Source organism: Eucyclogobius newberryi, unplaced genomic scaffold, assembly GCF_026437365.1.
Source record: "Eucyclogobius newberryi isolate DKJ021-1_F unplaced genomic scaffold, fEucNew1.0.hap1 SCAF_5, whole genome shotgun sequence".
Lineage (NCBI taxonomy): Eukaryota > Metazoa > Chordata > Actinopteri > Gobiiformes > Gobiidae > Eucyclogobius > Eucyclogobius newberryi.
The window spans coordinates 24,174,712-24,192,787 of NW_027316167.1; the positions used below are offsets into that span (position 1 = coordinate 24,174,712).

The 18,076-nt window shown below is 39.5% G+C and overlaps 1 protein-coding gene across 2 annotated transcripts in view; it reads left to right on the plus strand.

The window, feature by feature from the left end:
* LOC140381457 (FERM domain-containing protein 5-like) overlaps window positions 1-18,076 on the plus strand; it is a 39,230-nt gene that overhangs the window by 15,697 nt on the left and 5,457 nt on the right. The window contains exons 2-4 of one of the 2 annotated variants that reach the window (XM_072465526.1): window positions 13,337-13,441; window positions 16,365-16,407; window positions 16,485-16,563. In XM_072465526.1, coding sequence (XP_072321627.1) covers window positions 13,337-13,441; window positions 16,365-16,407; window positions 16,485-16,563 — 227 coding nt within the window. Of the gene's footprint in view, window positions 1-13,336; window positions 13,442-16,364; window positions 16,408-16,484; window positions 16,564-18,076 lie in introns of those variants that run through there. The other variant, XM_072465527.1, reaches the window with a different exon arrangement.

Sequence of the window (18,076 nt, forward strand, 5' to 3'; positions counted from 1 at the left end):
ATAATCACAGAGCAGTTGCCTCTGTCCAAGGTCCTGACCAAAAAAGCTCATCATATGTTCCTTTTATATAGAACGGCTCTTGACAGCAAAACTTTAATATTAGAACATGAATGCTTTCCCGATGCTGTCATGTGGATTTATCCATTATTATAATGCACAGGCCTATATTATATCCTTTACAGTCAAATACATTTCATTCAGTCCCTTGGCACCGAGGCAGCCTTCTCAGAGGACCAAAAGCGAGCAGCTCTAGTGACAGGAACAATGGCTCAGCTCTGAAAATGCCGACACACGCTGAGAAGCAGACAATTAGCTGGAGAGATTTGCTGTGGCCAAGGGGACTACACCTTGTTCTTATTCCTGTCACACAGCTTTTGCTCCTCAAAACTTTGCTTCCACACAGACCAGACTCCTTGGCAGGAAAATAGTTTGTGAGAGAAAATAGGTTAAATTGGGGAAACATGTTGCATAGTGAGGGCTATTTTTTTAAATAACAAAAGACATGATCAAGCCAGAACTAAAGGATTTGAATAATGTTTTACATCCCTTGACCACTGTGAAACCTAAAGCACATGTGACTTATTTGAAAAAGTACTGGTTAAGGGCACTGCAAAGCCATTTGATTTACTGTAATGACATTTGTGCTGCACAAAATTCAAATATATCAAGTTTTCTCGTGTTGAAAAGCTAACATCTGTATCGTCGGGGGTTCTGCTCTGCTTAGGCCTGGGTACCTTTCAATTGATTTGGATTACCGTTCCAGTACTTGACCGATGGCTAATTTTTGGTGCTGGTACCTGACCTGTCCCTCAGTGCCAATAGTACCATAGCTTATTTTTTCGTTCCATACTGATGCTGTTAAACAGTACCCAGCCCTTGGAGTGGGCGATATGTCAAAACATTTATATCACAATTTTCTACTGCCCAAATCACAATTTAGACTCTAATATTTCAACATTACACTGTCTTTTAGAGATAATTAGCAGTACTACTGTCTGGGGAGTTCACACTACACTGTGATTGGTTTAATCCACTTGTCACTCACTCAGAAAAGGGAAAATGGTCTGTGTTCAAGCATGGATCTGCATTAAGCAGTGAAACAATGAAAAGCGATATGACAAAAAAGCATATTGTCACATTGATCAGATCATGATTTGTCTTTTATCGCCATGTAGTTCAGCCTATGTTCAGCTCTATCAACATTTAGCTTTTCTCCATCCAGAGTGATGCTATACTATTGTCTTTATGCAATGTCAAGGCTGTGTGTGGGTGGGTAATAACTACTTATATCCAGGGGTTATATCATAGACTGTATGAGACAAGTATGGCAGCAGCAGACGTGGCAGTAAAATACTTCTGTAATGGACTTGGTACTGTAAGTGCAAAGATCAGGACACAACTCAGTGCTTTTAAACTTGTATCAATGCAGTTCAAACTATACACTGCACTGAACATTTAAACCTACCATTGTTTTTTTTAGATAATCGTGTTACTTGTAATTTACACGTTGTGTCGGAGAGCTATAGGTTTTCTTGTTCGTAAAACATTTGCATATGGAATTCCCACTTTGCCTAATTTGACATAAACTTTTTTTGTGATACTGGTTGATCACAAAGCATCAGTATTCATTTCTTGAACATAAACAATTCAGACTTTTATTCATTACCATTTAACACAAAAACTATTCAAATTTCTTCCTTCAATCTCTGAACTCAGCTCCAAACCACATGCTTCCTCTCCATTAAAAAGAGTCAAGCTGATAATTTACGATTAGAGATAACTGAATCTCAATCTTGAATTAATAGCAAAGCCCAAAGGTAATCGCTCTTTTAGGATTGTACAGCACTGAACAATCATGGACCAGGACGTTTAACATACCATCTATTTGCTTAGGTACTGTTTTAAGATCTTTGACCCTTTCCCAATGTTATAGAGAATAGTATAATCCCCCTCATGGTCTGAAAACACCAATCCAACTGGCATCAGGTTAAAGGGGCAGTGCTCTATCCTCTACAGAATATAAAAAGCCTCTCCATAGTTAAGACTATCGCCCTGTGTGTGCGTCCTTGTGCTATCCCGGTCAGTGATGGAGCCAGCGCTGCACCTCCTCCTGTATGACACATTTGACCGGCTGCTGAGATTTGCCTCTTTGCACTTTCTACAGGACACACTACCGTCTACTACAGTGCTAGACCTGAGAGCTCAGTTACAGCTCTGTCCTTCATGTCTATGCTTCCAGCTAAATATACACGGTACAAACTATTGAGCCAGGAGTTTTAACGTTTTTTTTTTCAAGCCATGTGAGCCATGTGGTCCATATATTAGTTGCGCTATCGTAAAGTAATTGGCAGCAAAATTTACTGAAGCTTAGTATCTGTACTTTTTGCAGATTCAACCATCCAATCATCTAAAACTAATTGTTAAATATAAAGTATGTCAAATATGGTTTGTGTTGTTGAGAAGAACATTTCCATATGAATCAGGGGTAGAGTACAAGATGAGCCCCAAAAAGACATTTACGAGCATCAAAATAGTCCGTATCAAAATGTGTGAGCTTGTCCAAGATTGCGCTGTAGTTTTGTACATACAGGTACCTCTAAGGTTAATAAGTATTGTCTTGTCATAGTGTGAGTCTGATTTACTTTCTGGGTTGGGGCCAAGAATCAACAAGCTGACCCATAATGATACACAGCCTATTCTAGTCTATAGTACATGTACAGTAGATGAGAGACAGCGTACAGTAAGAATATACAGTAACAATACAATGCAGAGGTCCAGAGGCTTTGCCAGTGAACCTTTTCTGTCTTCATTACCATCGATAATCAACAGATTCCCTGACTGTTGCTCTCAGTCTCTGTATTTTATGTGACGTTTCTACAACAAAGACTGTAGGAGCCAAGCTTGAGCTTAAACTAGAAAGGATTTGCACAAGTGGGTGCTGCTTGTGAACATGTTGCTGGTTTCTCTGAGTCCCACAGGGGCCACTTCAAGGGCTCTACGATGACAGTTTGGTGACAGTGAACATCTTTTTAAAAGGCCCACTGTCGTCTCTACTTGCCCATTTTCATGAGGATGGGAACAGAAAGAATCAGCGAGGTGTAGGCAAGCAGCATTGTCAAAAGTGTGCTGTTAATTATATATTGAATCTCTGAAAACAATTTCACAGAAAAGGAACATAGTTTTTGTGATGCTCAACGACTGTGTGCATCATTACTTTGTATTCAGCGTTGTATTGTTCAACTTCATAAATATGTATTTCCTCATAAATATTCGTGACATTCTACAATAATTGTTCATCGTTGTCTCCAAGCAAATGCCAAATAACATCTAATAACAATGACAAAGCAAAATGACAAAATAGAATAACCTATTTGTGTTTTCTATTAATAATACACTTTATTCATAAATTATACATTTTATTTGTAAATATACTCTATATAATATAAAATAAGAATATATTATCATCTTTATCAATGTATAAAAATGGTTTCACCAGTCAAATAATTGTGTGTGCCATGTGCTTCTAAAGATGATTGGTCAAAAAATAACAACATTGCATAAGGTGACGCCCCTAGGAGCGCTGGAAAAAGACGCGAAAACAGCCTAATGTATACTTTTAAGACAACCAACAGTGTTATCTGAAGCACAGAGGAGCTCAATCATAACTTAAAACTTGCAGATTCTGCAGATTCTGCCAAAAAAAACGAATAGTATTATTTTGGCTTTATCTCAGTTTGGTCGGGCCGACTTTTTACCATGCCGAGTCACAATTGATAAATAATCTCTAGATGACTTCTAAATTAATTGTTGGTTGCAGATCTAAATATTCAGTTCATATAACATGCTTAAATCAATTTAAGATAATCTGCAATAATAATAATAACAAGCAATAATAGTATAAACTAATAATCTCACTTATCCTAGACTTGTCCACCATTGCTTTGCTTTCTTCATACCACAATGTTTCTGTCCTGAATAAATAAATAAAAGAACCATTGCGACTGTTATTCTCACTTGGTTGGCAATAGAGCTTGAGCAATTTTAGTAAGTGCTGTGCAGCAATAATGAATAATCACTACAGTATTAGCCACTAAAGGCTGCGCTGCTATCAGAGATTCATTGGTTTTTCATAGATTAAGAGTTGGGCTGCGTCTCCTCTGAAGCCTCAACAACACCCATGGATTTTACTCAGTGTTGGTCTTACTCAGCAGCATCGAGGTGCAGCCTTTGGCTTGATGTTTTTTCATGAGGTGTGTCACTAGTTTTGCTGTAGCAGCTTTCATTATGGCCCTCATTATGCAGGACTCTGCAGTGGGATGATGCATTCTTGGCTTGGCCACAATGCTGAGTGCATATGAGAAACAGTACGTTGTAAAGGGTTTCTATGGCTAAAGCACCACACTGATCACTCTCAAAACGTTCCTGACCAGCCAGACTGCATTCAAACAGAATGCAGATGGGTCCGCCATTTTTGTTTAGACACAAACAGACCCTGCATTTCTCTGATTGGTTAATCCGCTTGTCAATCATTCATTCATTCATTTTCTACCGCTTGTTCCCTTTCGGGTCGCGGGTGACTGGAGTGACTTTGGGCCTTAGGCGGGGTACACCCTGGAGAGTGGCCAACTCGTCGCAGGGTCAACAGACATAGACATAGACACACAGATAACCATTCACTCTCACTTCACTCTCACATTCATTCACTTGGGCCAATTTAGAGTTGCCAATGTTGCCTAACACATTAGTGATACAAATGGACATGGTCAATCATGTCCATTTGAAATCGGGTAGACAGAATATGATTCCAAACCTAAATATCTTTGTAAAGTATTGTCAAAGCTTATGGTTATGGCTGGTCAGGCAAATCAAACACTTTGGTGGACATTAAATTAATATGTATTATAACTCTAAACAGTATTTGTACATCCATAATTTTCAGTTTTGTTGTTGTTTTATTAGAAAATGAAGCCCAGTTAAAGAAATGGTGTGACATTGGGCGTAAAATATGCAAAATCAATAGACAAATAACTGCAAGCAGAGGCAAACTACCAGCAAGGTAAAAGCTAAAAGAAACTGAGGTTCTCAACAGCAAGACATTACTCTGCAATCAAAGCATGCCGCCTTACACTTAATAAGATTATAGTAAGCCCTGAAGCCTAAACCACACAGGAAAGATCAGCATTTTTATTGTGTGTCGCCGCTTTTATCAAAACTTTGAAATGAGCCTTCTGATGGAGCCTGAGTGAAGCAGCCGGCAAGAGCAGCTTAAGCTCAGTGTAAATGTGAAGCCACTCCAAATAACACTCCACTGTGTTACGTCACACAAACATCGCTGACCTTTTTACAAAGCTGTTGCCATTTCGCTCATCTAGCTTAAATTGACACCATCTTTTATTGATGTGGTGTTTCCCATGCTGATATAAAACCCCATTTAATAATTTATGTGATTCTTAAAGTGACAGCAGGCTGAGAGTGTGGCTACCGACCTGTGCTCATTTGGCCTTAGACTGGGTTATTTTCATTCCCCCCTTTATCACTTTTATTACAGCTATGATGAAACGCTCCACGCGCCTCTTCCACTGTAAGCACTCAGGGCCCTCTGCTGCCGGCTGAATACATTTCTTTCCCCCAGACAGCAGGCACTAATCTCATTTACCCTGTGTGAGTGTGCTCAACATCCTAGTTCTTGTTGCAATCACACCATCATGTATTAAACACATTACGGAGCGGAGCATGTCACTGGCAGCAGGTGCACAAAACAAGCCAGATACTAGTCACTGCCATTATAGAAAGTGGAAGCAGGTAACAAAAAACAGCAGGCCTTAAATAATGCATTGGTCATAAACGTTATAAAATGTTTGTTTAAAGCTTGTGACAAGAGGAAAAGCCAAAGTGAAATCAAATACCAATGTTTTAGAGCAGGACAAAAGAGAAGATGCCTCAGAGTTATCGTTGTCTCTGTTAGGTTGGGTTTCATTTAGGTCACACTGGTGTTTACGATTGTTGACCTATATTTGGGTCCTTATTTATCTTCATAAGAAGACTCAAGACTCAAGACACAAATCAATGTGTAAATGTACAATGTATAATAATGGGACACACACAAATAAACTAAACTAAACAGTCAATATGAACTAACACCTGAACACTTTAGAAACACTTTTAGACAGAGGCATTTTTCCATACTTACACCAGGCTCTGGAATAATGTCCCCATCTATTTGATTACAAGCACCTCTAATGCCCATTTCAAAGATGCATAAGACTGTTTTTGGCTCAAGGCTTCGCTTGTAGTCACTGTGTGAACTGTTTGAGTGTGTGGGTATTACAGTGTCTTGTATTGTGGGGAATGTTGTTGTTTCTCTGTCCTTTGCTGCAAAACCTGAACTTGAACCTGCTACAAAACAGTTTTAACTGCGTTCAGCCGAATTATAGTATTCAAATATTTTCCTGTTTAAATATCGTATATGAAATTGATTGTAATCGTTAGAGGAGATGTTGTCCAGTGTACAATCAAACCATTAAATAATGCATTACTGCACCATATGAGAATGTTAATCATTTTCTATGAAAACCCCTGAAGGAAGTAAAAAAGAGGGTTGTATTATTTATATTAAAACACAGTTTAAACATGCATAAAAACTCTGCTCTTTGATAATACCAGCACTAAGACTGCTAACACATATTTTAATGCAACGTAGCATTACTGATTAAGCTGGAACAATACGGCATTATGGAACACTGCATTGCAGCTGTCACAGAAAAAGACTCCACTATTAAGAGTGTACAGCGAGACAAAAAACATGCAGTTAATCTTCTCTGAACAATAACAGTTAACTGGCTGCACTGGTGTTTCCTCGTGGACTGCTGGGTTAGGTCTCATAAGGCAGTTGAAGAACACTTAAGTTTAGATCGATATGCCTCTGCCTCAGAGCCAGGCTGCTTCCCAGTGGAGCTCAGGTCAGCTCACTCAGTTCAACCAGGCCTCATAAGTATGCAACGCAACACCACATACACACTACAAGGGATGGGTCAGCAATGCTCAGACTCTGCCGTCCAGACAATGATTCAAGTTGGAGTCCGCTTCAATCTCATCAGTACAGATTACATTATGTCAACCACTGATTTCATTCCAACACATAAATATAAAACACACTCGCCTTTCAACGATGTGAGTTTATCATTACTTTATGTTTCATCCTGTTTCAGATCAAAGGTTGCTGGGGCCTATTTCAGCAATCAAGACCCCAGCTAGTTGTTGAAATATAAAAGAAATATGGAATTCACTTTATGTGGAGGATGGGAGGAAGCAAAGCAGGGAATAAGCAACAAGAAGGACATCTAGACCCCTTTAAGTCTGTCGACCTGGTCTATAAGACTGGATATTTCAGTTCAGTAGACTTTACTTGTACCTGTAAAGTACTGTAAAATTACCCACAAAAGTGCAGAAACATTTGTATTGTTTGGAATTTTACAACATACATATTTTTTCCATTCTCCTGTTTATTCAGTTCTTTTTGCATAATTCTCTTTAGATTATAAATGCACTTGATATTCAAACAGTGCATATTTCCATAACCACAGTCACAATGTTCTATCTTCTGCCAACCCGACAGGGACAATTAGAATCCTTTTGAATTTAATATAATAATGGTTAATAATTGGTTGGCTAAGACGCCATTGACCAAATGATTGACTAACCATCCAAACGAGCACAGCCCTACAGACAGATAGACATTCATTTAACTCCTTGTATACAATATATTTCCCCCCAGAATTTCTGATCTAGTCTCAATTCAATACTTCATTGTAATTGTGATAAATAACAACAAAATTAAATAGCGCATCAAAAAAACAAAAACACACAATCTGCTCCAATCTCCTTTTGTTTTGTACATGCTATGAAAAGCATTGGGGTCATGATCGGCTTCATTAATGTTGAGATACAAACTAAAGCAGAGAAGTTGTGGAGCTGGAGAATTTACAGGCGCAGCAAGACATTTATAACTGAACCAAAAGAGAAGGCTCTTGTGCAGCTCTGTGCGCTGGAGCCTGGACTACTTCAGTGTGGTGCTATTTTCTGCTGCTGGGCCAGTCAGCAGGTCTGTCCTGAAGATTCATGGGAAGATACCGAGGCTGAGAAGAGAGCAAGTCAGCCCAGTGCACCATGGGAAACAACAGTACATATTGTGGCACTATTGTTGTTCCTAGGCTTTCTGAACACTTTTTGGATCAAATTAAATGCTGTATATGTACTATATGCTGGGTCTTTCACTCCAGACAGGGACAAGAGAGTCCTGTTTGTGATAACGGTGCAAAGTGAAGCATGTTGTTGGAATAGAAAATAAGTAGCGCTATGAGCCATATGGAACAAATGAGGTTGATTTACTGTAGTCTTCTAAATAATAATACATTCTTTAACATTGTCTTTTTTCCAGACCAGTTTGTTTGTTTTTCATACCTCACTCACAATCTTCTTCAGCGTCACATGATGTTTCTGCAATAAACATAGTCACTGGATTAAGGAGACAAATGAAATGCAGAAACGTGCCGTAAAGACTATAAACTGGGACGAGGGGGCTGTTTTACTTTCCCTAAGGGAGCTAAAACGACTTTCAGCTTCTGTATTTCTTGGTTTTATATACTGTGTTCAGTATTTTCTACAACTCTAGGTCAAAGCATTACTCAAACAAAATGTCCAAATAAATAGATGTTTTATGAGCTTTGATACTGAGAGCCTTTAGTCAACCATGCCATCTGCAGTCCGGCTTCATTGGTACCGTTCGTATGGCTGATGTCTTTACGTCAATCCTCATGCTATCTGCTTCTTATTTGTCATTTCTGCCTAATTTGTAATTGAAGTTTGCCGTAGTTCCGGAGGCAAATTTCTTGTTACTTTTGCCATAGGGATTTAGACAAATTCATATATCAAGAGTTAAACAGCACAACACTAGGCAGCTTTGTGGTAACGAGTTTTTAATTGAGGCAACTTCTGATTTTAGGGATTAAAAAAAAATTATTGAATTGAATAAAACCATAGGTCTTGTGTTTATTACTTACCTCATACTGAAACTGATTATCCCTGAGGAAACTTTCAAACATATAACACTGACTAAATGGAATGGAAAGAATATAGTAACAGAACCAAACAATGTTGGGCCGGTTACTGTTGCGCTCCATCATAAGAATCAGAATCAGAAAAGGTTTATTGCCATTGCCAATGAACAAAATTCACAAACATAGGAACTTGCTTTGGTGATGCTGTACAACATACAATGATGAACAATAATAAAAGCTGGGGGGCGGTGGCTTTCCTAAAGTCCACAATAATCTCCACTGTCTTCTGGGCGTTGAGCTCCAGGTTGATACTCCTGCACCAGGACACCAGCCGGTCCACCTCCCTCCTGTAGACAGACTCGTCCACATCCGAGATCTGCCCGATGAAGCTGGTGTCGTCCACAAACTTGATCAGTTTTACGGAGTCGTGGCTGGAGGTGCAGCAGAGGAGAAAGTACACAGCCCTGTGGAGAACCTGTGCTGCTGGCCTGAGTGTCTGAGACATTCTTCCCCAGCCGCAGGCACTGCCTCCGATCCGTCAGGAAGTCAGTGATCCACCTGCATGATGAGCTGGTAGAGCTTGTCCTGGAGCAGAGCAGGGAGGATGGTGTTGAATGCAGAGCTGAAGTCCACAAACAGGATCCTGGTGTAGGTTCCTGGGGAGTCCAGATGCTGCAAGATGAAGTGGAGAGCCAGGTTGATGGCATCATCTACAGACCTGTTGGCTCTGTAGGCGAACTGCAGGGGCTCCAGCAGGGGGAGGTGAAGGACATGAGGTGGGGGAGGACCAGGCGTTCAAATGACTTCATGACTACAGACGTCAGCGCCACAGATCTGTAGTCATGAAGTCCAGGGATCCGGGGCTTCTTGGGGACAGGCACAATGATGAACAACATATTGTTTCTCTTACTGAATTCTGTTTTATTACATAAATTTGAGCTTAAACCACCACTCTACACACGTTTCCGTAAACCGCCCCTATAGAGGAGAGATTGCATGTCACTTTGGTCCGAATGATTCAAAGACAGTGTGTCCTTCCCCCTTCAGGTGAGGGCTGGCCTTGGTTGACTCCATCATTTCTCACCCTCTCCATGTGGCTTTACTTACTGCTCTGTTCCTCCCCCGCTCTCATATATCTGGATCAAACTTTCACTGACTGTGCACTTCTGAATTACTGCCAGTACACTATGTGAACACAGAGTCCATCATAAAGGACAGAAGGAGAAATTATACACTTCAGTGTCCTCTGCAGCAGCCGAAAGAAGAGCTATATCCTGTTCAGGACATGATCACATTTAGAAGCAGCTCCAGTGGGTGCACATGACAAAGGTCTTCTCTGTCTTAATGAAATTATTTCATTAAGACAGAGAAGACCTTTTTCATTTGTTTTAGTCAGTGTTGTGGAATACCATTCTGAATAGCCATGTGACATCTTAAACCCTTCAATGGAAACATATAAAACTTCACCTAAGTCTGTGTCACTTCTGCAGAGGGAGGGATGTCTCTGTAGAACTGAAATCATTCTTTTCCACTTCTGTTAAAACCAATGTACATTTTATAGACCCGACAAATCATGTCAGAGATATTGAAAAGAAATGAAAAGTTTGGCTTGACTTGATTTAGAATCCTGGATCCGCTCTGCCTGTTACTAGGACAAAACAAGGTGAAATATTTATGATGGTACTCTGAGGTGGCTCTTGTGTATCTGTTCTCTACCAAACTGCTTCTGAAGCCTCAAGACTAGAATACTTTCAGGTTTCAATATCTCTTTTCGATCTTTAATTGGTTAAATATTGAGGAAATATCTGCTTTATTAATCTCGAAAACCCCATAAATATCACACATTTCTATTTTCAGCAGCAATGTTTATGGAGCGAGCTTTCACGTGCTTTTCTACATGGAGATGTTAGTGTTTTGACTGAAAGGTTTCAAGATGACATTGAGCTCATCCATCTCCATGGAGACAAGCAGGACCTGTCACATGGCATAGTTACAGGTCAGATCTGTGGAGAGCCAGCTCACAGTAAGAATGAATGTTTTTCCAGATGATTTGTAGGAATAAACAATATAGAAATAGATGGAAAATATTAGATTCAGGTTAATTTAAATAACTTTACCCTCACATGGTAGAACATTCTAGACAAAGCACTAACATCGCTATGGAGACAAGTGCTCCGGTGGCACTACCACGAAGTTACATAGTGCATCTTTAAGTGATTAGAAGAGAGTTTTATAAAAGGAAGTGGTGATGGTTAGAGAACTATGATAAATGTGTGGTTGCTTAATTTTCTATGATGTATGCTTATAAAGAGTGTTTTTGTGTGATAAAGTGTCCTGCTAGGCTAGGAAAAAATCATCATTATCCATGGCTGACTAGATGGAACCCATTTTGTATTTTTTCATACTTCTATTAATAGGGGAAAATACAATTGATGTATTAATTTCATGGCTTTAGCATTAGATAATGACTGACTTGTTTCACTGATTGTGATTTCAGTCGTGATAATCATTTATTTCTTAACAATAACGTTGCTGGAGCTTTTTTCTTGTACATTTACTCCTCCTAACACTTCAGTCCAGACCTTGTGTCTTGCCGTAGAAATATCCCACAGCTTCTGCAGATGGCTGTAGCCTCAATATGAATGTTTGATAGCACTCGTACATCTCCCTTGAGGTAGTGAAATATTAAAACTCATTCTGGTGGCCATTTTGACAGTGCACTGGCTCCGAAAGCAGACCACATGACATGAAAGGAATTTGTGCTATGGGAGTGACGTGATTTCTTTATTCTGGATGTAAACTGTATCAAGAAAATCTAAATACATTCAGACAGAGTTCATAACAACAAATTGGTCATGCCGTCAGCAGTCTGTTTATCTGTTGACTTGGGCGATACATCAAAAGTAACACATATTATTATTATTTCCTGTTGGCCAAACTCTCCTGTCAGTTATTCAGAAATGTCCGTGAGTAGATTTCACCATGAAATGACAAATACGACGTCTGATACTGTGGTCGGCAGAAGCGTTGTTGGAGAATTTGCAGCCTTGATGTCAGTGCTCTGTTCTTGCCTGAGCGCAGACAGTAGTTGTTGAAGAAGCTGTGAAAATGAGATGGTTCTGCGTCTGAGGCAGTGATTGAGGACAGTGGGTGACAGGAGAGGCAGGAGAGACACAACACTATAAAACATGCAGCTGGGCCATGATTGGCTGTAGGAACGAGGATGAGAAGGGCAAAGTGAGGCTGAGAGAATGTAGAGGGAGTTATGGAGCTAAATGTCTAATTATTGCACTTGAAGTTGAACTCATTACTGTACTCAATTGTCTTTTTTTTGTTTGAGCAATCTTGTTTTGTTCTGCTACTGAGGCTCTGTACTGATGTACTTTTTGACGCAATGTTTTTATTATTTATTCATATCATATCATAGAATCAGAATCAGAAAAGGTTTATTGCCAATGCTAGTGAACAGAAGTCACAAACATAGGCAAGGCAAGTTTATTTGTAGCGCACATTTCATACACAAGGCAATTCAAAGTGCTTCACACAGCAGGAAAAATGCATTCAAATCACAAAGAAATTACAGAAACAGAAATACAATAAAATTAACTAAATTAAAAATAAAAATAAAAAACACCTAGCCATAGGAACTTGCTTTGGTGATTCAGTGCAACATGAAACAAATAACAATGATAAAACAACCTGTACAAAATCAAAAAGAAAATTTAAATCTGCTATGGGATAGAAAATGAATAAATAAATAAATAGGCTTTCTATGTCCACAATTAATACTTAAAAAGAACCGATCGTAACCGAGACTAAATCAATAATTTAGACAGAATAAAGAGAGGAAATTATGAATGAAATAGTTATTATGAGATATTGAGTTTGTTGCGATATCGACAACAATACAAACACATACATTAAAATGTACTTCCTGTTATGGTGAAATGTCAATATGAACAGGCGGGGCTTGTTTTTATTATTAAGTTGTTTTAGATCAATAGAGTGGTTTACAACGTATAATGAATCTACATTGGTTGTATTAAATACCAAGAATCCAATGCCAACGTTTGCACAGGTCCACTTCTTGGAGACAGAATATTTTGTTGTTTGCAGAGGCTATTATATACAGTAATACTTGAATAATTGTAATTTGCTAATTGTGACCGTTCAACTTGCATTTAAATATGGATTCTGCGATACTAGATAACCCGCCTAACATGAAGCAGCTGTAAATGTTTCTGTTTTGGTGGTAACAGTCTGTCTTTTGTGTTTTCCAGCGGGATGCTAAAGGCCAGTACTTGTTTGACCTGATCTGCCATCACCTGAACCTGCTGGAAAAGGACTACTTTGGCATCAGATATGTGGACCCGGACAAGCAGCGGGTGCGTATTATTTCATTCTCAATTTCATTCCAATTTACTTGAGTTACTCCCCTCCTCCGTGACTCGTGTTCTGCTCTTTTTGTTTTTCTCTCCAACTTTTTTACTAATTGCTTCACAACATTCAGCTACTGCTACTACGTCTCTTCTCTACGGAGGATACAAGGATTTCGCAGCTCAACCAAATATGTTCTCGTTGTAAAGTAACATCTGCTAATTAGCCCAACGCCTCAACAGAAATGACAACACGTTTAAGGATGTGTTCTATAAAGTGCGATTGAAGTGTAATTTTGAACAGCAGGAAAGCCACAGAAAGCTAATGCAAATAGGAGAAATGTTAGAGAAAGTATCGTTCTCAGTGTGGAGTGATATTATTGTATATTGAGTACAAGTGGCAGATTTTAATGGTGGATATACAAAGATCTGGGGCCGAGAGGTTTTGAGGAAAAGCGTTATTCAATTTTGAGGGGTTCTAAGTAATATTTATTTGAACTTGAACAATTATTTTCTAGTTTTTATCGTGTAGTATAGGTTTTTTAGTATTTTATTTATTTATGTGTGTGTGGGTCTTGAGATGACTGTGTTTGTTACAGGACAGAATTTCTGGATCAGTAAAGCACCCAAGCATCCATCCATCTAGCTATTAAAATATCTTGATTAACATAATACACTTTATTTACAGGATAGTCTCATTTACAAACATGCTAACTGAGCTTCTTGACCCTCAAGTGAATGAAGAAGTCTGAGGACTACGACAAAGTCTGAGGAATAAAGTCTGGCGGTAATGCCGTGCGTCTACGAGTGGCAGCTCGTAGACGCACGGCGTAGACTTTTTAACACCAAAGCAATGGAAGGAGTACTTTTACGGACTACGACAGAGTCTGAGGACAAAGCACTGGAAGTCAAGGCACTGGAAGAAGAACTTTTAGGACTACGACAAAGTCTAAGGAATAAAGTCTGGCGGTAATGCAACACTCGGATGTCAACCGCCATAAAACAACAACAACAACAACAACGGACTACGACAGAGTCTGAGGACTACGACAAGGTCTGAGGAGTGGAGTCTGGCGGTGGTGCAGCACTTGGATGCCAGCCGCCGTAGAGCAACAACAACAACAACAACTACGACAAAGTCTGAGGAATAAAGTCTGGCGGTAATGCAACACTTGGATGCCAACCGCCATAAAACAACAACAACAACAACAATGATGTTCTGATGCTCATACGTCATAAGGCGCTGGTACAGCTGGCAGCCCGGTGTAAACGCTCTCTCTTCTTTCTCACACTTATTGTGCTTTATCTCCTATATTTTGTAAATATAGTTAGTATATTTTTTCTATTTTACTGTACGATAGGGACACGCGCTGGAATAGTTTTTTTAATTCAACTGTTTTTGACTTTTTTCGGCTGGATTTGAGCGTTTTTCGTTGCGTTCGTTGTGTTGTTGTGACGTGAGCTAGCTCCGAGCGAGCCCACCAGCCCCCCCCCCCCGCGCCCTCCGGCCGCGCTAAAGTACGGCGTGTCGTCGGTACACGTTTATGTACACGTTTATGTACACGTTTATATGAAAGAGGAACTTCACGAACGATCGGGACACGCACTGGAATCGCTTTAAATTAACGTGTTTTGACTTTATTCGGCTGGATTGAGTGTTTTCGTCGTGTCGTTGCGATGTGTCTTGGCTCTCGCCCCCCGGCCCCGCCCCCCGGCTCCGGCCCCGCCCCCCGGCCGGTGCCGTACCGCGTTTCCACAAAGGAGGAACTCATGAAACTGCGGAGAACAGTCGTCTTACCCGGAGATCGTCACGTTATCCCGTCGCAATACTGACCTAACCTAATACTGATGTGCAATTCTGTCATATGTGCAATTGCTGTTGGAATTCATGTGCAATTCATGTGCAATTACTGTGAAATTCATGTGCAATCTATGTGCTGTCGTGACACATATTCATGTGCAGTTACTGTCGTGATCACATGCAATGGTATTTATTTATTTATTTGTCCATGGGAGTTTTTGTTTATTTGTAGGAGATCTTCTACTGAAAGTGTTTTTCAGACTTCCTATAAGTGATCTGTTCTTCTGTATCTACCTCTGTATCTACCTGCGTTGCACCAATGAAATTTCCCCATGTGGGACAATAAAGGAATATCTTATACAAAATGGCAAAATATGAATTTGTAGAGCACAATTTGTACAAAGTGCTTCACGCAACAGGAAAAAAATGCATTAAAATCACAAAGACATGACAGAAATCACAAAACCTTCATTTCTATTCATTCAATTTAACAATTTTGCTGCCATGAGTCATACATTTTGTCCGTGCTTAGTGATCCGCAAGATGGAAAACTAAATCTACTGGGCCACACTGGCAGACACTCCAGACACTTTATTTATTTGACATTACCAGCGTGACAGGTGTCTCCGGGATGTATTTATATAATGTAATTACTGTACTGTTTTAGTGATCAGTACAAGCAACACACTTACAATTACCTATAATACAAAAAAATATATTTAAAAAAATGATTATTGAGTCGTATGCGTATTAGTATGTGACAATATCCTAGAACTCACTATATTGTAACAAAAATCTGTATTTTATGTATTAATTTGAGCTCGTCAAGTGTACACTACAGAAATCTCACAAGTGTAATCAGCTGTAGTATAAATACTTTCAGATATTTAACATAATTAAATGTGACACTTTCTCTGATGTGACTTTGGTGGTTACAGTAGGTTCAGCCTCACTGAGTTCAGCTCATCATTATCCTCACAACAGCTTTCATCTCTCTGTATGTGGCACCTCTGTTGGGGAGAAGCCTGAAATGATTCAGAATAATCATCTGCAGCTAAAAAATACACATTTTCAGTTTCAGCAACTGAATAATTAGAGATGATTGGCTTTCATTTTTCTTTTCTCTTTCAGCACTGGTTGGAGTTTAGCAAATCAATTGCCAAACAAATGAAGTGTAAGTTTATCAATATGTGTCCTTACAAATGTTATTCACTAGTCAATAATACCATGTGTAATTCCATCTCTTTCCAGCTCAGCCTCCGTTCACTATGTGTTTGCGGGTAAAGTTCTACCCGCCAGATCCTGCTGCCCTCAAAGAGGAAATAACCAGGTCAGACATGTTATGAGACTTTCTGTTTAATAATGTTCTGGTTTAGCTTTGGTCTGTGGTCTCGAAAAACTGTCCAAAATACTTTTCACCAACATCTTATTGTCCCAACATTGCATGGTTGAGGACAAATCAGTAATTGTTCCATAACAAAAAATAGAAAAATAGAAATACTTAGCTTCACTATCAACTGCAATGTAATACAAACTGCTCACAATGAAACAGTACAAGATAATATAATAATCACTTGATAACCTCCAGGATCCAGAGCAGATGCTTTATATGGACTGAGAAGCCTGTAGTTCTCCTTTGGATGAGTAATTTGTTGTAATCTTACATTATTGAAAAGCTAGTTACTCATTCATGACTGTTAAATAATTTGATGACTGTCTTCAACTATCTCCTCAAACAACATGGCGTTCACGTTTTCCAGTCAGAATGTGGCAAAGAGGACAGTGTGTGGCATGTACAGTCTGAAGCTCATCGTCATCTTCTCTTTAAGACGTGTTTTTGTTAAGCCCCTCTCCTCCTCCATGTGCTGTGTCCTTGACAGCTGAACAAACTGCTGCAAAGAGCCAGTCGGAGGGAGCTAGTGAGCGCTTCTATCCAAATAAATCACATCCTTCACTGGTTGCCATGCAATATAGGAATCTCTTTTTCGCAATCCGGCTCTTCTTGATATAACAGACTGACGCTGAAGGAGAGCTACTGCATCTGCCTCTGCTCGGCCTGGAGGCGCAGAAGTATAACACAAGCAACAGCAACCGTGGAAAATCACATTTCCCAGTCATTTTAAGACTATGTGAAATCATGCAATCCCATTTACCGCATTTTCCAATAAGTCCATCAATCATTTACAGACGCACTACGGGTTAAGGATGTGGAACTAAACCAGACTAGAACAAGACCAAACAGAATGTACTTTAGGTTTCCAACTGGGCCCAAGCCAGGATCAAACAAACCTCACTTTCGCTATGTGGATACAGTATTTCAATAATTGTTACGACTATTCACATTCAGTATACAATTTTGTTTTGTTCTTTTCTGTTGATGTAAAACAGTTAAAGCATCTGCTGTAAACTAAACATCTGTGCAGGGGTATACTTTTTTTTGTAGGGTATCACATACATGCAACCAAGCCACTGGTATCACAGAACATGTGCAGCATCTCATGAAATGCAGCGATGCCCTTCAGCTGGCAAGAACGGCATCTGATGTAATAAAACACTACGGCAAATCAATACAGAAATCACACGGAGGCACATTTGCTTTGGCTATTCCTTTAAAGTGTTGCCAAACGAAATAGAAATATGCTTTTGCCTTGTTGGAGCCGTGCCACGGACTTCTGTGACAGATGCTGGCAGGAGAAATTAAGATGGTGGCGAGCCAGAAGACTGACTCAGCCCCTGTGGACTTCAGAAGAGATCAGCAATCATATTTAAGTAGTTGTTAATTTAGTTTAGTTTACCATTTGGTCCCTAAATGGATCTGGCTGTGACTGTATCAAGAGTGAAAC